At 39.9% G+C, this 23954-nt stretch overlaps 1 protein-coding gene across 4 annotated transcripts; it reads right to left on the reverse strand.

Annotated features, from left to right (window-relative positions):
• Positions 1-555: 555 nt before the first annotated feature.
• Positions 556-21745, reverse strand: sh3rf2 (SH3 domain containing ring finger 2). Of its 4 annotated transcripts, XM_017703817.2 has the most exons (11): positions 21663-21745; positions 20933-21436; positions 19001-19267; positions 15879-15974; positions 13016-13285; positions 7804-7925; positions 6482-6652; positions 5941-6245; positions 4810-5102; positions 3897-4183; positions 556-1277 (listed from the first exon to the last, which is right to left on the reverse strand). In XM_017703817.2, the coding sequence occupies exons 2-11, from the start codon at positions 21335-21337 to the stop codon at positions 1097-1099; spliced, it is 2397 nt and encodes a 798-aa protein (XP_017559306.1). In that variant the 5' UTR covers positions 21338-21436; positions 21663-21745; the 3' UTR covers positions 556-1096. The 4 variants fall into 4 exon arrangements, with proteins under 4 accessions (XP_017559306.1, XP_017559305.1, XP_017559308.1 ...); XM_017703816.2 differs by having other exon boundaries at positions 20933-21736; XM_017703819.2 differs by having other exon boundaries at positions 5980-6245; positions 20933-21724.
• Between the last annotated feature and the right edge of the window lie 2209 nt (positions 21746-23954).

Below are 23954 nucleotides of genomic sequence, written 5' to 3' on the forward strand. Positions count from 1 at the left end.
TCTGCACTCACTGGAGGAGAAAACCACCCTCCCAGATTCAGCTTCACTTGATGCTATTGTGGGTAATTTATTACTGAAAAAATCAGAGTTAGGGTATACATGCGCTGAAAAACCAGATTACTGAGCTGAAGTCCAGCTCTCTATCAGATTTGTAGGCCTTGATCTGATCTAAGAAACCAGAACGCACTGTTTGCATGACCACTTAAATAATTAGATAACTACCAAAGTCCGATAACAATCTCAATATTAAGTGCGTGTAAATGCACTCCACTGTTTATTAGCTGAATTTAGCCTACTGAAAGAACATTTGTGGCAAATTTTATACTTCGTTTTTCCCCTAATATGTTAAACCTGCTAATGCTTAAATTGGCAGGAAAATACTGAATGTAAGCTTGTTCTCTGTAGAGGACGTGTAACTTATTTTCACTTAGAAAATCAACATCATTTGACTAGGAGTATTGCACACAACTGAAATGTTATGATATTGTTCCCTATGCACTCCAGGATTATGAAACCAATAAAAAAGTAGAGAAAAAAAACACAGCAGCACTGTCATTAATAATTTAGTTTTTTATTACTGGTTTTCAAAAATAAAGTGACCAAATAGTAAGGATTTGGTTCAATTACAGGGGGTAAAGGACAGAGTCATTTCCTGTCAGTTACAGAGGTAAACTGCGAACAGGTTTCATGGTAGTGTAATGACAAACCTACCCCTCATGGTTACTGCATTCAAACAAGACAATCTGAGACAATCTGTAGTCCGTATCAACAGTTACATTTTTTTCAAGTGTCAAAAATACAAGCAGCTTTCATCCTAACAATCTTTATCCCAAAGTGCATTTGACCATCAAAAACCCCAAGCAAAGGCACTAGTGTCTGTCATAAGTGATCAATGACACAGGAACACATCTGAGCAGGATCTGGGGTTTGTTTGTGTCTGTTGACTGAGATGAGGCATGCCGTGCACTGAAACACATAAGAGTATATTGCTTTCTTGTTGAGCTCCTTTATGCAACAGTCTCACTCCACGTGATTCCAAAAGCAACACTGCTCAATAGTGGAAAACGAACACACACGGATACGATGACAGTGGCATTCAGACGATTTTGTCCAATATGTCCAGAATACTGCCGTGGAAAAGGCCCGTCCTTCCAGTCATCTCTTGGGTCACCAGGACCCTTCCGTCCGATCGAGGCTTTTGGACCAGGACCAGCTCTCCTTCTAGAAGGTTCAGCTCTGTGTCAGTATGTGCGTTGTATCCCATCACCACCCTGTGTCTGAAAGAGCAGACATGAATGTATACCACCATTACACACCATCTAAAATGTACAGTTGGAAAGGAATTAGAAAGCAAAGGGTGATATAAGTCATAAGATGGTTTATTTAAAATCATATATAACTTTTACTTGAAATGGAAAAAAGATCAGTTTAAGGTAGAAGCGGGCGATCTGGCAAAATGTCTCGATTACAAGAGAAAACTGTGCTGATATAACTGGAGGAATAAAGAGGAAGAAATCAAAGCAGAGCTTGAACAATGGAAAGTCTCCAATTATAAAACGAGGATTCAAATCATTAAAACATTTGTTTTGTCCAAATTGTTCCTGGCCAGTTTTCCCTCCTAATGAAAAATGCATCATGAGGCTAAATAAAATGTGTGTACGGTTTATTTGGGGGAAGGCGCTAAAAGGGAAATTTTATATAAATCTAAAAATTTAGGGGGTCTTGTTGCAATGGATATTGGGGTAAAACTCAAAATAGCTTATTGTAAAATAGTAGCACAGGCAATAAAGAGAGGTACAGTGTGGGTGGGGAACACTAGAAGTTGGTGGAAAAAGAAAGGAAAAGCAAGAAGAAAATGTTCCATATTACAAATTAATATATGGAAATTTTATTTTTAAATATGTAAAGCTTCAGATCGACTGGTGTAATTTTCATAGTAAAAAGATCTATACCATTATAAGCGAACACATTTATGGAGGTCTTTATCCACATAAACACCTCAATGAGGCAGAGAGTAAGATATGCATCAGAAACATTCAGTCCAGGCAGATCTCGGGGAACATGAGAGACATAGCATGGCTGATCAGTGTGGGGAGATTGGCTGTGCCATGTGTCGTTAAGTGGAGCTGCTATGTCACCATGAAAATGTGCCCATCGGCTGACTGTGATGAAGATGAGACTATTGCACACCTGTTACTTCACTGTGATCGATCTGTGGTTGTGTGGGAAAGACTAAAAGCTCTCGGTGTTAAGTTTGATATAAATGTTAAGACTATAATGTTTGGTAATTTTGAGGAAAGTTTGTCAAAGAATGTCAAGGACTTTTATTGGTTGATTGTTTGTGGTACAAACTGTAAACTATGGAAAACAAGGTGTAAAATGGTAATACAACAGATTCAAATCCCTGCAGAAGTTGTTTTTAAACATATAACTATGGACAGAAAATCTAAATATCCCTGGACTCTGTTGGACTTATAATTTCATTTGTCTCATAAGTTTGTGTGTGTAATTGCATTGTGGATTTGTTGTATTTGTGTATAAATTTGCATAAATGTGATATTGTATTGATTATGTATTTGGATTATTTAATAAAGTTTATTTAAAAAGGCAAACTGTCATTAAGATTAAGTGACCCTTATTAGTCCCACAATGGGGAAATTTCACCTCCGCATTTTAACCCATCCGTGTAGTGAAACACCACATACACACTGATGAATACACACACACTAGGGGGCAGTGAGTACACTTGCCCGGAGCAGTGGGCAGCCCTATCCATGGCGCCCGGGGAGCAGTTGGGGGCTAGGTGCTTTCCTTAAGGGCACTTCAGTCATGTACTGTCGACTCAGGGGATTGAACCAGTGACCTTCCGGTCAGGAGGCTGGTTCCCTAACATACAGTCCACGACTGCCCCAATATCACAATACTTCAAGACATTTTTACAATATACAATATGTAACAATATTTGTTTTGTCTCAAGTCTGATGAGTTAGAACAGACAAAGGAAGCCCTCATTTTACAATACTATCAACAACTATGAATTCAATTACTTGTATTCAACATTTTACACATTGTGTTGCTCTATGTCCAATTAAACAGGACTAATTATGCTCACTTTGTAATTAAACATTATGTTGGTTAAGTGTTTATAAGTACTGATGATATCTATGCTATATATGGTCAGAAAAGCATATTGTGACATGCTATGGTGTAATTTATCACTGTACTGATAAATACTGTAATATTGCCCAGCTTTAGTTTAAGGTTTATCGTTCAAATGTATGGCAATACAAATTCATATAGTCTGTTTGGGAGACTGAAAAATTATTGAAAAATGTATTTCTTCCACCTGGATTGCTTCCTAGGGATGAGCAATATTATGGTATTTTTGTTATCATAATAAATTACATCACAATATTAACACAGGTTCACTTTCTGTTCTAAGACCAGATGTTTTATAGTATTTTTTTATGTAGAATCACTGGTTCCTTTTTATCTGTTCCACTTCATCAAATCTCAGGAAAACAAAATGCCATGACACGTGTCATGAAAATGTCTTGAAGTACAGTGATGTTACATTTTAGCCACAACCCACTCCCCCCCCCCCCCCCCCCCCCCCCCCCCCACCAGCCCCCCAGTGACTTCCCATCAAGATTTTAGCATGAGATAATCAATCTGTCCACTTTCTTCAACAGTCAAAGACCATCTGAAAACCATAATGATGGTAACACACACACATCTTCTAAGCTGCTTCTCCTTCAGGGTTGAGGGGGGTGTGTTATGCTGGAGCCTATCCCAGCTGTCATTGGGCGAAAGTCAGGATAATAATGATGGTAACATTTAAAAAAAATAAAATTTCGCCATTACCCTTGAAGACTGAACTGAGAGGCAGCACACACCTGGTGGGACTGGAAGCCGTGTTGATAATCATTGGTTTCATGCTCAAAGGGAGCCCCTCGACAATGGCATGATTGTGAGCAGGACCTTTTCTCTGCAGAAACGTCTTTGTGTCTTTAAGGACTGAGGTACTTCCATCCCGACCCAGGATGGCTGATGGATTCCAGTGTTCCAGAGCTGTGGAGCCACTCTGAGAGTTCCCTATGGTCTGTGCTCCAGACGATAGTGAGCTCATCCTTGTTGTTGTCTGGGGAGCGTCTTCAGTCACAAACCGCACTGACTTCACAGGCTAAAGAATAAATTGGCCATGATCAGATCGTATGAATCAGAGACGTTTCCTCTAGACTGATCTGACTAATTGATTATCACACAATTACACATTTACAATTACACATTACAATTTACAATTACACATTTACAATTCCACAATTATCACCACCAGTTTACCACAAATGCTGATGATCAGCCAAGTTTGATATATGAAGTTTGTTCCTTTAGTTCCGCACTGGAGCTACGAGTTTAATGTAGTTAAGGAAGTAATGGAAGCTTCAACCACATTGAGATGATAGGTAATCTCGAATAGACAAACAGGCGTGTGTGGTTTCTGACACTGTCTAATATATTGGTATCTATAAATATCTGATATTACAGTTTTTTATGTATTTTTATGGGGGTATAACCTTCCATTACTTGTTAGCGACATTAGCCAAGTAGCTCCAGTGTAAAATTAAAGACACTAAACATGTTTTGTGGCTGATTACCTACCTTTAGCAAAGTTATGTAAATTGATTTTTGGCAGAAGAGTTGCTCTAAACACTTTTCACACACTGAAAGCACGTCTAGCATCACATAAATGTCCATGTGCTGTAAACAGTAAAGCATACATAAAATGTCACTAAATATAGTTCTGTTTACCTTTTCTGTGTTGTGTCTATGTGAATCTGGCTTTACCAGAATGGACTGAGGAAGCGTGAAAGCTTCTTTTGGAACAGAGTATTTGGCATCCATTGTATGGTAGCCACCAGCAGATGGTGCCATTCCTTCATTAGTCCAATATTGTGGTCTGATGGGATTTGTAAACAAGCCATTTCTTTTCCTGGGGAGAACAGGGGAGCGGCCAAAACCGTAGATCTGTCCCAGATCCTGAGATGGGTGTTGAAAGCTTGAGGTTGGATTTTGGGAATGGTAGCTATTACGGTGGGGTGATGCTAAAAATAAATAAAAAAACAAAATAAAACAAAAAAAAAAGAACAAACTACACACATTTCTGCTTTAAATACTAAGTGAAGTAACATTATGATAACATTATAGATTTGTGCATGTATGAAACATCTTCCATGCAGGTATTGTAAAGTTAGCATAACTTTTGTGAAAGGTGTCATATAAATATTATCATCTTAGTTATCTTTATTATTATTATTACTACTACTACTACTACTACTGCTACCACTACTACTATAGAGGTGGGCAATATGACAATACGATACATCACAAAAGGCTACAGTGTTCTGTACATGTAGTATTGTCATTTATTTTATTTTTATTAAAAAAGGTTTGAAAGAGGATCCCAGGTGGTGCAGCCATCTAATATTTCATTTTATTTCATTAGCAGACTGTGAGTTTGACGGCGAGAGTCCAAGAGCAAGACTGGTCCTGCTTAATCGGATGTACTGCTGAGCCATATTTGAAATATGATTTAAAAAGTAATTGTATAACAAGTTTTTAAAGGGCCGATATAATGTAAAAAACATTTTTTGCCTTTTGAAATAATAGTTTGATGTACAATGTAAACAAGTTTTTTAAAAATTATCTATTGTTTTCATGACGTTATGAAAAACCGAACTATTTACACAAACCCACATATTCAGACAACAGCAGGTTGGCTCCACTCATCCAACGTAAGCCATCCATTCCAACTTATCTAACCTCTGAAAACTGAAACGGAGTAATATGTAGCATGTACTGTGAAAGTTATTTCAAGTATCGTGATATTTCTGCCACCTTGCCCACCCCTATTTTGCAAATTCCAAGCTGTCCTCCACTGACCCAAACAGATGCTGCATGTTGCTGCTCTGTGGTCCTCACCTCTGTGTGAGGGCTGGAAGGCCCGTCTGACCGTGTCCCAGCCCGGCTTGCCTCCTGCCTGAGGAGCTCTCGCTCCACCGCCAGATGACACGGCTGGCTGAGGCGGCATGGCAATTATTGGGGCAGCAGAAGTCCCATCAGTCTTCACTTTATCCAGGGCCAGCACCACAGCCTGGGGCTTCTGGGGTGTGTATCTTTTTGTAGACACAGCAGTGCTTGCAACAGGCACAGCAGGCTTTGGCTGCTCAAGAAACCTTGCAGACGTTCTGAAAGAAAGAAGTCAACACAGCACAATAGGTGCACATTCCTTAATAGGTCAAAGAGCTTAAACAGGCCACACCAAGAGATTACAAGTGGTTGATGCACGTCTGACTGCAAGAGTGGATGTGATCAATGTTTTATTTCACTGGTGGCTGCTGATTGGACGTTTCCAAGTGAGATGTATGATGTTTCGCAAAAACAACCATATCTACAGTACATGGGTGAACTAATATCCTCTTACCTGAGCACAGGAGTCACGTAGTTAGCGGGCAGAATGCCCACTTTGCCAGTTCGTAGTGAGAGACCACGTAACCAGCCCTCCTTAAACTTTCCATAAACTCCCACCATCTCGCCCTTTCTCAGTTCCAGCTCCTCAGGGCGGTGGGGACTGTACGAGTACAGCGCAGCACACCTAGAAAAAAAGAGGTATGCATCATATTCCTTTGTTGTCTGACCACAAGAAAAGCCACAATGACAAAAGTTTTCATCACAGATTTGCAGATAAGATATTTCCATCAAACGAAGCGTGATCCCCCGAGAACCACCTTATTTAAATATCCGCTTAGAGCTAAAATGAATAACAAAGTGGTGCAAATAAGAGAAAATAGGCATATTTCAGTGATTTCAACCTGTTCTTTGTCTGCTGTATCTGCATGAATACAATTACCACAGACGATAACAACAGTGTTTCTCCTCATACTTAGAGAAAAACAGAAGACACGCTCACTCAAAACGCACTTACAATAGAAGCCAATGGGCAGCTGCTCCAGAAGAGATTAGGTAAAAAATGGTGGAGTATTCTTTTAAACAATAACTCAATAGCAGACATGTTCAACCACATTCTTGATCATCTAGCCACCATGCTACAGAGTTAATATACATGATCTAACCAATGTACAGTGCAAAAGACAGAGAACATCCTTCATTTATTTAGTTTCCAGTCAAATAATAATTTATTTTTCAGTGTCAGGAAAAAACTACAGAATTTTTACAGAAAAATAAGTTTTTAAACAGAAATGTACACAGATGACAAGACTTGTTTTCAGTTTTTCACAGAAATCTACAAGGATATTTCACCACACCTCTGAAGTTCAGTCTTAGAAGCTGGGTGCAGTTTTTGCTTCAAATAATCAGATTCACGTTCAGTGGTATTAAGGACTAGAATCTGAGGCGCTTTTTTCATTTCTCTAAGCAGATTTTTGGAGTGGAGCTTGATTCTCTGCTGTTTATCTGATGCGTGCAGTTTTGGTGGTCTACCAGGTCTTGCATGGTTGTTAGATATCCAATTTTTTCTGTATCTTTTATACATTTTTTGAACTCCAGTTTTGGAAATTGCTGTTTTTTCACTTATTTTCCATTTACTTTACCCTTCCACATGCAAAAGGACTGTCTTATACTTAATCTCCTCAGAAATATCTCCTGAAAATAACTCATACTTAATGGTCCATGGCTGGAAATGAAATAGATGAAGGGTGCGCAGTCCTGTAGGTGTTAGAACATGTGTGTTAAGATTAGATTTGGAGATAGAGATTACAAACCAAACCTGGATGGAGGGGTACTCACACACTGATAGAGAGCTGCTGAGTAGAGGACTGTTTGCTCTCTGGTGGTGGTGGAGGGGCCTGAGGGTTGATCAGAGCCATAGTGATGGTTGGGGGAACTTCACCATTCATCTTCCTTTCAACCTGTGAAAAAAATAAAATAAAAAATATACAACTGAGATGATGCTTGATTTAAACTCAAGTGTAATGGTGGCAAAGGAGAGCCCTGCAGACATACTGCTTAGCTGGTAAAACTGGTGTTGACAAAATCTTGCTGGTAAAATCACAGTCAGGAATATGATGCAGTTCTGAACAACAACCTAACACACTGTCCAGCACCAAGGCATTCTAGTTAGAGAAGTCAAGCTACAGGTCTAGCTCATTTCACTGACCTGTTTTAAAGTTAATTAACGGTCGCCGGTTCGATCCCCAGAGCTGACAGCACACGACTGAGGTGTCCTTGAGCAAGACACCTAACCCCCAACTGCTCCCCGGGCGCGGCGGATTGGGCTGCCCACCGCTCCGGGCAAGTGTGCTCACTGCCCCCTAGTGTGTATGTGGTGTTTCACTGCCCAGATGGGTTAAATGCGGAGGTGAAATTTCCCCGTTGTGGGACTAATAAGGGTCTCTTAGTTTAGTTTATTAAAGGCATGTATAATAGAAAGAAGATTTTTCCTGGCTTTATTAAAAGAAAATATGTAGAAATATTAAAAAAATGTACTGTTCACTGCATACAGTTAATTTGCAAAAACTAAACTCAGAAGACACCCCCGTTTCGAAATCACTGTTTTTATGATGCCATGGAAACTAGCAAATTTGTATATGTCCACCTATTCATAGCACTTTAATATGGAGAGTTACAGCCTGTTTCTGAATGAGGCGCAACACATGCCAGCCACTCAGAACAGAAATAACTGACAGATATCAGTCTTAAGGGCACAGTAACAAAAACGGCCTATTTACAACTGTTTTTGATACATAAAACTACATACATTTCAAGGTATATAAGGTGTAAGGTAAGGATTTAAGGATCACTTTAGTTAACATTGTTATTGGTGACAACATTTTCATATCTAATATTGTAAAAAGCTTAGTTATGCTGGATAAGCTTAACAGTTCTGTTTCTCACAAAGTCTGCAGACATATTTCTTTATTTGTCCTCTCATATTATGTTTCATAAAGCCATATATAGTCTATTTAAACCAACAAAGTGGCTCAGCAATGTTTTATGCCGGTGTGACAACAGATTACAGTGCAACAGTCCCACTGCTCCAATTATCACACATCAGCACCAGTTTTAATCATTAATGTGAGCCATAACAAATCTAAGCCATCAACACTCATTTGTATAAAACACTTCACTGGCAACAAGCTCAATCTTACTGTCAGACACCCATGGCCTAATGTATGATTATGGTTCATCATAATTCAAGTATTTTTTTTCATTTTGGTTACATAAGAAAACACTAAATATCTCTGACAAGCTTATACAGCACTAAAGAGCTGACTCAACCAGAAAATAGCCCCAGACAGTGGCTTGTCTCAAAGGTGTGTTTGCAAACTGTTTAGGAGGCACAACTGTGAGAGCTGAGAGTAGAGTTTGAGTCATGGGTATTTTTCAGTGACTCAAATCTATTTCCGCACACCATAGTGCTAGTATTATCACTGCTGTGTTACTGAAGGTAGCCTCATGTGGCAACCAGAGGCCAAAGTGACTATTTCTACTTTGACCTTCACAGTGTCGATAAGTCTCACACAAGTTTGCACTAATCTGAAGATATACTTCATAAAAAGTGGACTTTTTTATCTCTCACTGCACATGGAATTTAAGATCAGTAACCACAGTAATGCTGCACAGCGAGAAACGGCTTACGATGCTTATGATGCTGCTGCTTCAGTCTCTAGGAAAAGTGCTATGTGTGTAGAGGTGCCATGGAGCAGAAGTAATTGGAGATGAAGTCAGCACTTCCCATCCTTCGAGACAAGTAATGATCGTTTTCAAGGGTAGATGAATGATAGAGTTCTTGTATTTTTTTTTTCAGGACTACAAAGTAAGAGTGAGAGAAACATCAAAAATATAACATCATTGTACTTGAAGCCATTTTCACGGTACCATATTTAACTTTAATGTTTGCAAACAACACACATACACACACACACACACACACACACACACGGGGGGGGTGCTGGAGCCTATCCCAGCTGTTATAGGGCTTCTGCAGGACACACCCTGGACAGGTCACCAGTCCATCACAGGGCGGTTTGCAAACAAGTTGCAACTAAATGTATCAGTAAAAGAGCAATGCAGCGGTGTAAAAAAGGGACGAAAACTATGAATACAAAGACTGTTATAGATAAATACTCAGCCATGTTTAGCAGACTGAAGATTCTGCACAAGGGGGAGCAAAATTGCTTTTGTGAGGATCACTGAAAGAGAGGAAACCCACACAAGCATGTTCTCACAAATCCAAGCTTGCAGTTACAAGTTGCATGTATATTCAACACAATTAGATGTCTGACGTTGCAAACTGCGTATTTATAAAGTAAAAGTGTTCATGAAGCAGAACGTTTTGTGACAGCTAACCGGCTTACAGACTATTCGAATATTATTCAGCATTAGGTTTTACTTGTTAGGCTTTACACTGATTTACTGTAAAACCACAACATACATGCAATTTTCATGAAAACACTAGAAAAGCATTGGCATTAGACATAGGTTTTTATCTTTTTCATTAAAAGTATTTTTGGAATCTTTGGCTCTGCATAGAATCACTAGATTTCTTATGTATTCAAAGGTGACAGTTCTAGATTGTTTTTAGTTAGCATCTATTCTCTAGATCTTTCAATCTATTACAAAAACAAATGAGAGAAAAATTAAACAACTGGTAAAATAAATAGATTAAATAAGAAAATAAAGCAATGACATAATGGGCTGGCATGCAACTAGCTACTTGTTACTCTGCAGTTTATGCAGTTATTATACCCTGATGGTTGTTGTTTACAGGCTGTCTATAATTGGTCTATGTTTTTAATGATACATGCAGCTGTTGTAGACATACTGATGATACCATGATATACTCAGAAACTTGTATTTATATTGCTTACTAGAAAGGCTTGTAGAATTCTATGAATGGTCTCTATCTAATGAACTGTGTTTTGTTAGACAGTCCCTCAGCTTCAGCCAGCACTTATCTTATTATGTGTCATTATTGACTTCACAAGCAGAAGTGACAGAGCGCATGGTGGCGGCAGTCTGATGGGAACGGACAGAGGTAGCCCTGTTTCTCACACACTGTCAACTTCAGATGACCTGTGAGATCAGATTGTGTTTGCACTTTGACCTCATATCAGCTCCTCATCCAGCCTGTCGCCTGTTGGCCGGTTCAGCGAACACACACCTCGCGAATGCTAACAGGATTTGGCGCATGTTGCTAGCACATTAACGGTGCGAGGAGCATCAAAGACCAGCCACATATAGTACCTGACATGAGTCTATGTGATTAGGAATTATCTCCCAGTGACTCATGCAATAATTTCACAGCATAGCAATGCAGAAATGAACTACATGTTCAAACCTCAGCAGCGTTGTTGTGTGCAGATCGTGACCAGGCATTGTTGAACGTGGCTGGTTGTGTTCTCTTTGGGTGGGCTGAACTTGAATTTGCACTGGAGGAGGCTATACCCTCCTACATCCATTGTGCCGTGAGTCCATCTACACTGGGAGGGAGCTTAGAATAAAATCAATGTTTCAACTGTGAAATCCAAAACTGAGGGAAAAATGCTTATAAATGTTTTAAAAAGCCAACATGTAGTCAACATATGTCATCACAGACATATGAATACACTGTAACTATTATTTTTGTCAGTACTTATTATTTGTATGCCATGGCCTTTGCATTGTGTGATCATGGCAAATGGACCAACATAAATGGTCCCCAATTTCTTGGAGATTTTTCTATGACAATGAAATGGACTTGACGCAGCAACAGACGTATAGTAACAGCAAAAGAGAGAGAGAGTTGTGTCTGCTTTTACGGTGTTGCGCAATCTGGATGGGAGGGAGAAAGAAGCCTACGTTAACTGGCCTACGGGCAGGTCAAAGTCCGAGGCAGGCTGAGTCTTCTGCGTGCGATGATGTGCCCCACAATCGCCCGGTCAGCTATTAATGGTGCATCCCGTGCGCGGGAGGGTGGAGGGACAGAGAAGAAGGGAGAAAGGGAGGGAGAGAGAGAGAGAGAGAGAGAGAGAGAGAGAGAGAGAGAGAGAGAGAGAGAGAGAGAGAAAGAGAGAAAGGGAGAGAGAGAGAGAGGGAGAGAGAGAGAGAGAGAGAGAGAGAGAGAGAGAGAGAGAGAGAGAGAAAGAGAGAAAGGGAGAGAGAGAGAGAGGGAGAGAGAGAGAGAAAGAGGGAGGGAGTCACTGCTCAGCCGAGAGGAATAAGCTTTTCAACCAGATAAGGGGGTGGAGGGGGGCTTACATAACCACGATATGAGTCATGAGCTTACGGAGCAACAACAGAGGAGGGAGAATTTTTAGCACCAAAATTGTACAGAAATGATCACAACCCGGCTGCATATAGTATTATAAGGTATAACGAAATTTCTTCTTTTTGCTTTCTTAAACAAAATAAAGAACAGTGTCATCTGTCATATGCAAAGAACGAAGGAGTGATGACTGGCCTTTTAAACCTGTTCACCAGCAGTGCTGTTAATAACCGAATTGAAAATCAACATTTTAGACAAACAAATGAGTTACTGCGATCACAGTCAGCACATACACACGCAGGCACTGCTGGAATCACTTGACCTCCTGGGCACAAGCATGTCAGCTCATACGTCATCAGAATTTATCCTGAAAGTTTACTTGTATACAAAATGCATTAACTGACACTAAATACACACAGATTTCACTGATTTGTTTTTTCACTAATTCACTACATTTAGCACTCAGGTCTGACTTTTACATCAACCTTCATTCCTGCCTAAGAAGTAGTTCTTCTCCACTTGCTTCTTGACTCAACTATCTTTCACATCTTTCACAACTACTATTAATCCCTGAATTTACTGTGAAGATATTTAGTCGAATCTTCAAAAAGATCTTGTCAAACTGAGATGCCGTCACAAGAATTAAACATGCCATTACCCTCAGATCACTACCTATTTGTAACTCCATAATGCCCTGACAGACAAACAAGTGGTGCGTACCCGTAGGCTGACAAAGATAAACACTCCTCTCACCTTTGTTAAGCTTCTGCGAGCACTTCCAGACCGCAGTTTGGAGGCTGGAGCAAGCTGGGCTGCTTTGCCCGGGGCAGGTGGAGCTGCAGGCCCGCTCTGCTGGCTCTGGATGTGGCTATAAGGGGGCCGGTCGTTGAGTCTGTTCAATACGCTGACCTGGGGAGGCCTGGTCGTCCCGGAGATCCGCCTGTAGCCACTACTCCGTCTCGTGTCCTGTGGCCGAGATCCCACACCACCTCTCCCCAGGATTTTGAGAGCAGCCGGATTTGGCTGGGAGAAAAAAAGAAAAAGAGAGACGTTAAAAGCAGACAACGGGAGAGACTTTGTCGAGGCTTGCGTCTTCTGCCAGGGCCACTTTACCTGCTACCTTCCCTGTGCCAGAGTCCAGCATGAACTTTAACTAAGACAGCAGCACAATACCATTAGTTACGCTTTCGGGTCAGCCTTGACTGAGAGACAGGAAGCCTTAGCCGCTGCTGCTGCTGCTGTTGATGCTGCTGCTGCTGTGGGCTTCGGGAGAAAGAGAAGAGAAGAGAAGAGAGAGAGAGAGAGAGAGAGAGAGAGAGAGAGAGAGAATGCTGCAGCACTACACACACACACACACACAACTGATGCTCTCTCTCCCCCTACACTGATGTGCTGTTATGCCACCAAAGCAAGGAAAGCATTACTGCGCCTTTACGGCTGGCTGGCCAGCACGGAGATGGCAGGCTCGCTAAGGCTCGCCAAGAGGGAAGCAGCCTCTTTTATCTGACAAATAGCAGATACAGTGCAGTCCGTAAGTAATTGAACAGTGCCACAGTGTGTTTGATTTTGTATTCAAGCATATTGCATATGACTAATTGGATTTGGCTTCCATTATCTGAAGATATTTAAAGCTGTGAGAAGTGGACTATAAAGAAATTACAGGAACACTCTTATTTGAAGGCTACCTTGATAGGGACTTGCATTAGAATTGGATAAAGCATTTATTAAGCAATACTTCAGTATTCTCAGTACAGTATATAAACATATAGATTTGTGGAGTTCTTAATTAACTAATTAATTAATTAATTTTAAAATGCTATTGCTTTGGTGATAAAACCAATATTAATACAAGAAGTAGTGATTTTTATTTATGTCAATGAGTTCATTTAACCAATCTCTCCTTGTGGAAGTCCATTATTATTTGTAGTCATCATCCATTAGCTTAATCAGTCCTTTACTGAATCAAATCAAGTGTGCTGGTGGTGGATTTGAGCAAAAAAAAAATCTATGTAATGGCTTTAAACAATTTGCTTAGGTGCATAAGACTTTCACACAGTACTGCACTTCTACTCGAGTTAGATAAATAAATAAAAACTGGCTGTCAAAATTTAAATAAAGAACATAAAACATGTAACACTTTTACTTTTGTTCGCTTAAATATAAAAGAAATTAAAGCTGGACTTTTGAATTCATAGAGAAATACAGACAGTGAGTTAATAAGTTCACTTGATACGTGTTATAAATGACATTTCAGTGACTTTAGTTTGAGTACCCTTATGTCAGGTTCTTCAAAGAACATCAACCCCTTTACAGGCTACATGAGCGATTTTAAAATAAAGCATTACAAAAATGTCAGTCTGTTTAATTTGATGCTTCAGACGAACCTGAAATGTACACACATTTTCCTTTATCTTGAAAGTAGCCGATCACCTATGGTTCTTTAGTTTTGCTAATATAGATAACAATTAATAGAAGCTTTTAGCTACCAGGCTAGCATTTTTAAATCATCACTCGCTTGCCATAAACCACGAGAGGTCATTTCATATAGACTTAGTGATGTAGTTTCTGGCATAGTATCTGACAATCTGTTGTAAATATAAAACTGAACCAAGGTACAGACACAATTTAAGCTTTAAAGATGAATTCCATTGTTTTTTCTAACTTTATGCACAAACAATGGTTTGATGGGGAATGGCTGAAAAAAGCACTGATTCGTATTTCTTTACAGTGGTGGTGATAGGAACCAGTGGTCATAATATAGCCATTTTATTTACCACCCAAATCCACCAGAGATTAGTAATAACTCTGTGAGGGAGCTTTGAGAGGCTTCAGACGTCTGGTTCCTATCACCATCACCTGACTGGTATGTATGTATCTCTAGAATGAAGTACAACTTCAAACTACTATGAATGGCTAAGGATTTAATCACACAGACATTTTGAAAAACTGGTGGAATTCTCCTTTAAGACGGCTGCTACAGCTGTTTCAAACAATACAGCATACGTTTGTGCATTTGTGATAGATAACAGTATGTTACACATGAGCAGGTCTATTTGACATCACTCAGGAACTCGATGCACTTTGAGGCAAAAGAGTGATGATTAGGGCAGTTTGCATGATGCTAATTGGTGAGGTATACACTTCCATTACTTGTTAGCCACATTAGCCACTGTACATTTGTAAATGTGACTTTTTGCCAAACCATCGGTTTAATAGGTATTTTAGCATCCCTTATCTAATTAGACAGATGCCTGCTCTGTTGTTTTTGGCTGTGTGTCAGGTCATTTGGCCTGTCATTTCTTTGTGAGAACATCTAAATCAACCATTGCGATGCTGGGCTTTCTTTGATAATGTTGTCAAAAAGCCAAAAGCTGACAGTCTGAAGACAGATAGGGTTAGAGGGAAACACACGGGGGCCTGTACACTGAGAAGAAAATAACAATAATGTCACAGAGAAGTCGTAATTCAGGAGCAAACACACTGCTTCATAACCAAAAAAACGATAATTACACATGCAGAGTCACCGCAGCCACTGAATTATTCCTCAGATTTGTTTTATTTTCTCCTCTTTTCCATACAATGTCAAATACAGTACGCAAACACAAGTTAGTCTCACCTCTGTGAACTGCAAAGGAAAGATTCCAACCCTGTCTCTCACCCTCCCTTCGCACCAGTTCTCATCCACTCTTTTAATGACACTAATGAGGTCTCCCTGGATGCAAAAACAAAAAAGAGACAATATGAGGCAGAACGTGTATGTGTGGTGTGTGCGACAGAGAAAAAGAGAGTGAGAGCCATGTGTCATGCTTCTAGAGATGCAAGGGTGTCCCAGAAGAGGTTTTCTTGACTGAAATCACTTTGAGCTGGAGATATCATGTCCCTTTTGTGCCTTCAGGCCCCTAATTCCTTTCCCTTAACTCCAATCCAAGCCCATCTGCTCTCAAAAAAGCCCCACTTCACTAAGATGCTCTTTAATGGAAGCCTTGCCCAAGTCCCTCCTGTTACATAATAGCCTCTGAAGAACAGTTTTTAGCAGTATGTGACTGATAAGAGAGGAACAGTTTTTACAAGGCCAAGGGTAAATTCTGTTTCTTCCCAAACCTTTAGTCATTTATCAGATATAAGCTACCGACGGATAAAAAGCATAACCCATTATTATAGACCTTCTGTGAGGTTATTTAATATGCTTGCAACCATTAGTTCAACCAGCTCTTCTGTAAAACCCCTTGCAATCACATGCGTCAAAAAGTAGCTTACAAAATAAACACTTAACACTTTAAACTTCTTATTGAATTAACCTATAAAAAGCTGGACAGAGTGTGAAACGCAAGTAAAAACAGAACGAGGTCTGGATCTGTAAATCCACTTTGACCTGTGTTTAAATGAAAGCAGTACAAACCCAAGACGAGTAATGTTTTATCTTTCCAACCTCACTGTTTTGTGTCAATATATATTCTTTTTGAATTTGATGTCTGCAGCATGTTTTAAAAAAGACTGAACAAGAGCAATTTAAGACTAAGACTGTTAGGAAATGTTCAAAAAGGCCTAGTCTTTATGAGCAAGGATGGTCTAGGCTCACCACTATTGCCAAAAAAATGCATCAGGGAATAATCCATCTGTTTAAGAGCAACATTTTTCAATGAGTCATCCAAGTATTTTAGATTTTTAACTCTCTATAGTGCATAATACCACCAAAAGATTCAAGGACTCAAATCTTTTGATGGTAATGAAAAAACCTCAGTGTGTAAAAGGCAATGCCGAAAACCACAACTGAATGCAACTGAAGAGCATCCATGATGGGTACCACCACAAAGGCTTGGGAATTAACCATTGTCAATAAGCACTATTCATTGCTTATTAAGTTAAGACTGTACTATGCACAGTGGACGCCATATGTCAACATTGTTCAGAAATGCTGCTGACTTCTCTTGATTCAAGCGCATTTGGACTGATGCACAGTGGAAACGTGTATTGTGGACAACCTTTCAGATTGTTCATAGGAATAATGGATGTTGTGTTCTCTGGGCCAAAGACAAAAAAGACTATCCAGATTGCTACATATGCTGCCTTCTAGAAGATGTCTATTTCGGGGAGGTCCATGATTATTTCAAAGTTATTTCAAGTCACATTCTGTATGTGTTAGAACAGCATGGCTACCTAATCAGAGAGTGTGGGGTGCTATATAAGATCCACTTTATTAGACTGGCCTGCCTGCAGTCCAGATCTCTCTTCTGTTGAAAATGTGGTGCATTATGAAGCACAATGAAGGCCCCACACAATTGCACAGCTAAAGAACTGTATAATGGGAAAACAGCAAAGCATAACCCTTATCAATCTCGATCAACTGGTGTCTTCAGTCCCCAAACAATTATCAAGTGTCGTTAAAAAGAAAGCTGATCTAACACAATGGTAAGCATTCCCCTGTCCCAGCTGTTTTGAAACATGTTGCAGACATTCAATTTTAGAATGAATATATATTTATAAAGAAAGAATAAAGATCATGAGGTAAATCAACTCAAATGATTTTTGCACTGCTTTCAAATAAATACAGGTCACTAATATGTGCTTTCTGTTTGTATTAGCATTCCACATTCTGTCCCAATTGAGGTTTGTATATACAACACAGACCGGAATGACTCAGATAAATAAAGGTTCTCCAATGGAACATTTTCAACGCCTGCTGTGCCGCCCGTTGACAAAATACGCCCCAAAAAATTACAATCCCCGGAATTTAAGTGACTTTAGACGAAAAGACATTTGAGCATGCATGGGAGCACAACATAATCCCCACCCCTCTCCACCCACTTTACTCTGATAGGATGTACTGCACTCTGATAGGATCCACCCTGACTAAAGTTCTGATCACTGTGAGAAGTTTCCACAAAAGATGGCAAATGAAAAACCCTCAGCAGAGACTGAGGAGAGTATCAGTGATTCAGCTTTAAATTTTGAAACACTATTTGAAAATAGATCAATATATTGAATTACATAAAATTTTTACGAGTTACATATTAGTACTGTATTCTTACTCTGTACTGGCAGCCAATATAGAGGTCCTGTGAATTATCAGTACCAATGAAAATGATTTAAAAAAAATACAACTAATAAAACACAAACACCTAGTGGCTTAATTTATATTGTAACAAGCAGACACTGCTGTCGTGAGGAAAACCATCCAGCAATAAGCTGTTAGCAGTTTTATGCTTGTATCCCAGTCTTCAGAGGAACTGCTAAGCTGACAGTCGCCACCTGTTCATTTCTACTACAGCAATTCAGGCAGCACTGAAATGTGCCAGCATGACAAAAAAAAAAAAACACATAAAACGCTCAAAACCTTACATTTAATATAGTGATAACATGTTATAACACAACTAAAGCTTACCATGAAGAGAGAACGGATGAAAAGTAACAAGCATAAGAGCCAACAAAATCAGCTTACAGTACAAGACTCTGCTGGTAAGGTTTAAGAGATTTAGCAACTGAGAGTTGACAGTCATATTTGATCATGAATAGTTAACAACTGGCAATCATATCAGTCAATAAAGCTCTATTTCACAACCACTACTGTCTGTTTAATCTTTGACCACATAAAATGATCAGTTGTCTAAAGTTTTAGCTCCTTAAAATAAAAAAACCTGCACCTGTCACAAAACCATCACAATAAGCAGAAGTGCCCTAAACTCACACAGTAAGACTGAGCAGGCATTGTTTTCCCCTCCGTAAATAATAAACACTGACCTTTAGGAAGGGCAGACATTCCTTCCTGTCCTCAGGATCCAGCCTGTTCACATCAAAGTCATACAGAGCCCGGCACAGAGCCAAAGGCTGGACTTCATCACTCAACGCCTGCACCATTTTGGTGGGAACAAGACCACTGCTCCCTTTGGCTTCTCCGTAACACCAGTTCCCATCCGCTTTCCATCGAAGGCTAACAATGTCGCCAGATTTCATACTAAGCTCTCCTGGGCCATTGCCTTGGTAGCTGTACAAGGCTTTAGCTAACACCTGGAAAAACAAACACAGATAAGAGTGACGAATGGCTGGCAGGAAATAAGGACGTAGAAGTGGCACATATTATCAGCAGTACTGCATAAAGACACATAATTAAGCATCTGTTTGATGTCATTTTCAAAAGGGATTACTTTTAGCATTTACATCCAAATCATAAATACCTTACGAGCATAGCTATAATGGTGCTCACACAAACTTTGGACAGAACTTTTTACAATTCATTTCATTCTGGCCGTGTCCTTTGCATCCAGAGAAACCCAAAACGTCTGACCTACTTAAGCCAAACTAAGGCCCACTGTGTTGAACTGGCTTTGTTAACAAGCAGCCAAGGCCCGAGAGACACCGGGTCCAAACAGATGGAGCTTTGACACTGATATAACAAGCAAATTTGCAGAGCAAGAGCAGCCCTCTGAATAAAGACAACACAAACAGCCCTGATATCATGGACTGAGATTAAACAAAGCTCGTCAATAGAAGTTCAGTCAGTTCTTCTCACTTATTCTGCTCTCAGTTTATCCTTCAGGACAAACAAGTTAAGAGAAATCACAGGGCTTTAGTTTATCATGGCAGGCCAGACTGGAGTGAAATGAAACAAATTAATTACACTTAATCACCTTTAACAATTTTTTTTAAGTACTTCAGAGAAACGTTGTCATTGCACTTCAGGGCAACTGTGATTGAGACACCACTGATACCTGACGGGTAAACATATTTGGTGTGAAACCTGTTAACACACTAAAACTGGCAAAACAAAATGGCCCACCACCCAAATAATACCAGCTCAATGGTTTTCTAATGGTGGTCCCTTTCCATTGATGGATGGGGTTGAAGGCAGGACTAATAAACTTGGCAGCAACAGACAGGCTCCAGTGAGTAACTGTAAACCTACAAACTGCACCTATATGATATGGCCAATGAGTGAAGTTAAAAAGTATGTGTACCTTTGTATAAATAGACAGAAGGACAGACGGACTGGTAGACTGACTGATAGGCCAACACCATTCTCTCAGCAGATCATGTGAATCAGCCAGACATGCGCAATTAATGCAAAAGTTTGGACGATGCTGGTCAAATGATGTGTTTCTTTGATTTTGTGAAAAAATGTGACACATTTTCAAGAGAGAATATAATTCTGCTCAATTACTGCTTGTTTATTGATTTTACCATTTTTGGAAAAAATAAGAACTGTGCAAAAGTTATGGCACATGTTGCATATGTTTTATTTTTGCTCAATATTAAATATTCCGTTAAACAAATGGAAGCTCTATATTATTCAATAAATAGAAGCTGTGCATTAAAGTGTGTATGCTTAAGTTTATTCCATGTAGATCGTGTGTTATTTTAAATGAGGAATTAATAAAACACTGGACATTCTTGCATATGACTGTAGGCAGGTAGATGGAAGGACATTAACATATTATAATAATACCAACAGGATATATATATATATATATATATATATATATATATATATATATATATATACACTACATGTAATCACAGTACAACATACAGTGCAGAATTAAAGCAGTTAAAACTATGCCATCTGAGTCCACATATAAGGAAAAGCTTGTAAGCTGACATAAGCTGAGAAGGAGCACAGATGAGGTCATTTAAAATCCCTGTCCAGATCAGGCCGGCAGTTCTGGTAGTACTCACCTCCTGGGTGCCCTGACCCTTCAGCTGTTGGGCTGGTTGAAGATCCTCGACCACACAGCCCTCCTGAGCTGCTGTGGAGCTCACGTACACTCCACTTCTGTCCCTTGGCGCGGTCACTCGCTCCCTTTGGAGGCCCTGCAGGAGTCTGGCCAGCAGCAGGTTGGTGGGCAGGTTCTCCACTGTCCCTGAAAGAGGGGCACGGCACTCCGGACAGCACGTGTGAGGTGATGATGACGCCTCCAGGCGCAGAAGGCATGGCTTGCAGAAGGTGTGCTGACAAGGCAAGACCTTGGCCGTCACGTCCAGGGGCTTCATGCACAGAGGACATTCCAGCAGCTCTATCAGAGCCAGAGGCTCCTCTTCCTCCTCCACACTTCTCTCACTACTCGCCGATGCAAAGTGCATTGTGAGGTCTTCACAGCCTTTTCAGAGGGGCTTCAGAAGGTGGGCACAGGGTGCAGCAACTTTTTCACACGAGTCCTTCCTAGAATCCTTCAAAAACAGCTTGTAAACACATTTGAAACACGAGTTAGTCGCGTTGAATGGAGCGAAAGCCCAGCAGCACTTCCGTAAACACTCCTGCTGCTGCTCCTCCTGACAGGCAGGAGCTCCACAACAGGTACATTTAACACCTTTAGCACAGACAGACACGCCGTAAAGCAGCGCCTTCAGCTCGGACCACACAGGTCAGCCGAGGAAAACAGCTTAATGTTAATGTAACGATAATTACCCCATGTTTTTAGTCTCGCCTGGACTCTCGTGGGCTAAAAGGCTAAAAGTACAGTACATTTCTGTCTGAGCACCTGACAGAAAGAGGAAGTCAGTAAAACTGCGCCATCACTCGGTAAACTGTGGCTACCTCTTTTTTATCGTTTTGTTTTCTTTTTTATTATTTTATTTTGCATTAGAAGAAGAATTTAGCGATTTAGTAAAAGCAAACTTCTCATTACAGAAGAAGCTGAAGTTAGCTTCTTATTAGACGGCTTCTTGTTCGAATTTTTCCGTTCCACCTTAAATGGTGCAGCAGACTTGCACAAAACAGAACCTGACATTCAGGCGCCCGAGGCTCTAGAATGGAACTGTCGTACCATTTAAGGTGGAACGGAAAAATTCGAACAAGAAGCTGGCGAATATGAAGCCCACCTTAGCCAACCCTTGTTTGACGTCCAGTTTTATGCTCCTACTCACCTTCATTTCCACACAGCTCAGCCCCAGCGAGGAGTGAGAGCTCAGAGAGCTGAACAGACCAAACGAGTTCCACTCGGATCATATTTCATTACAGCCTGCTGAGATTCACATTCAGGAGGCTGAGACTGCGCTGAACTATGGAAACCTGCACTGCTATTCCTGTCTAAACAAATGTAAAAAATTATATATATATATATATATATATATATATATATATATATATATATATATATATATATATATATAAATATGTGTGTGTGTATATGTGTGTATATGTATATATATATATATATATATATATATATATATATATATATATAAATATATAAATAACAGGTGCCCTTTATTATGTGACCCCCAAAAATGTAGGCACATACACATTAAAGGGAAAGTCCACCGATTTTTCTAAATTTCTGCATGATTAAACGGTTAAGGTGTATACAGAATCATTCAGAGTGGTTTGATGTGAAATGCTCCGTTTTGGAGCCAGAATTGCTCTCAGCAGTGGTGATAGGAACGAGACGTCCACCTCTGAAAGCTCCCTTACAGATAGTTATTGAATGAAGTGGTGGGGAATATGCTGCTAGATGCCTCCCGAACTGTTTTAGGAAAGTCTTGAGGTAGGGCTTTGGTCTTAAACAGGTGTTTTAAAACATGTTTGTGGCAGAGAGGTGCAGAGTCCCACTGTAGTTACCACTATTTCACCATCATCAACTTTACATACAAAAGCTCAGAAGACACGTGTAGGTTCACTGCTGGGTTTGGATCATAAATAAAAAGAATATATTTGTGTCGTAGACATCACGACCCCTGGTTCCTGTCACCGCCACTGTAATCAGAGTTAGTAAGTTTCTCCACCATTTTACTTCAAACAACTCTGAAGGCCTTTGTTTACATCACAGTGATTGATCTATGCAGAAATTTTTAATAGAAAATGAATGAAATTGGTGTGATGGTCAGATGGAAAAGACACGTGGCTACATTTCAGGTTGGGGTGCAAAAGTCGGTGTTTATTGGATCCCAGTGAAGAAACCAAAAAAAAAGAAGCAATTTATCCAGAAAAAAAGAAAATATTTACAAATATATACAACAAGTATGAACAGTCCGTTATTCATTATTCAGTCCATTATTATTGCTTTAGGGCTGCAACCACATTTCATTAACTCCTCCACAACACTAGCTCATTCTGCTCCCTCTAGGGCTTTTATAGAGCTAAATAGGAAGTGATGCGACGTCATGTCCGTTTTTTTACGCGGGAAAAGTTCACTATTAAACTCAGCAGACAAGGGGCCCTGTGTTCCTCCCTGGCTGAACACATGGCAACCTTCCTCTGGAGTCTGTTCACAGGTAAGTGAAGTTTTTAAAATGTTTAGTTAAATTGCTAAATCAATCAACATTAACAAATAAGAAAACGTTCCTGTTCACCATTAAGGTTTGTTTTTGTTCTGCAGGTTTGCTCTTGTTCACCAGCATAAACACTCATTTAATAAAGGCTATTTAAAAACAGCATGTGTCTCTGTCTGAATATGAAATGTCCCCATGTCCCTGCCCATGTCCCCAGGGCAGCTCCATCACAAGGGGTGTTTCCCTACTGTTTTCATTTCTTTTTTGGTTATGTGACCAATCATAGCCACAGGAAAAAAATGTTTCTTAAAATCTAATTTATTTTTTGCAGCCTTAAAGTCTTCAGAAGTTCCTGCTTATGTCTTTGGAGGTCATAAGTATAACTTGATTTTGTGTTCAAGTGGTTCAGGTTGGAAATAAGGTAGAAAGTGTATTTTGTGCTACTGCACCAAAGTGGAGAGCAGAGGATGCTTATATAAAGAGTGGTGTT

Source organism: Pygocentrus nattereri, chromosome 11 (genome assembly GCF_015220715.1).
Source record: "Pygocentrus nattereri isolate fPygNat1 chromosome 11, fPygNat1.pri, whole genome shotgun sequence".
NCBI classification, from domain to species: Eukaryota; Metazoa; Chordata; class Actinopteri; order Characiformes; family Serrasalmidae; genus Pygocentrus; species Pygocentrus nattereri.

Coding starts and splice junctions, on each gene's coding strand:
- sh3rf2 (XM_017703817.2), bottom strand. CDS start 21,337: ATGCACTTTGCATCGGCGAGTAGTGAGAGAAGTGTGGAGGAGGAAGAG. Junction 15,975..19,000: donor AATGTCTGCCCTTCCTAAAG/GTCAGTGTTTAT, acceptor TTTTGCATCCAG/GGAGACCTCATTAGTGTCAT. Junction 6,653..7,803: donor CAGCAGCTCTCTATCAGTGT/GTGAGTACCCCT, acceptor CTTTTTTTCTAG/GTGTGCTGCGCTGTACTCGT.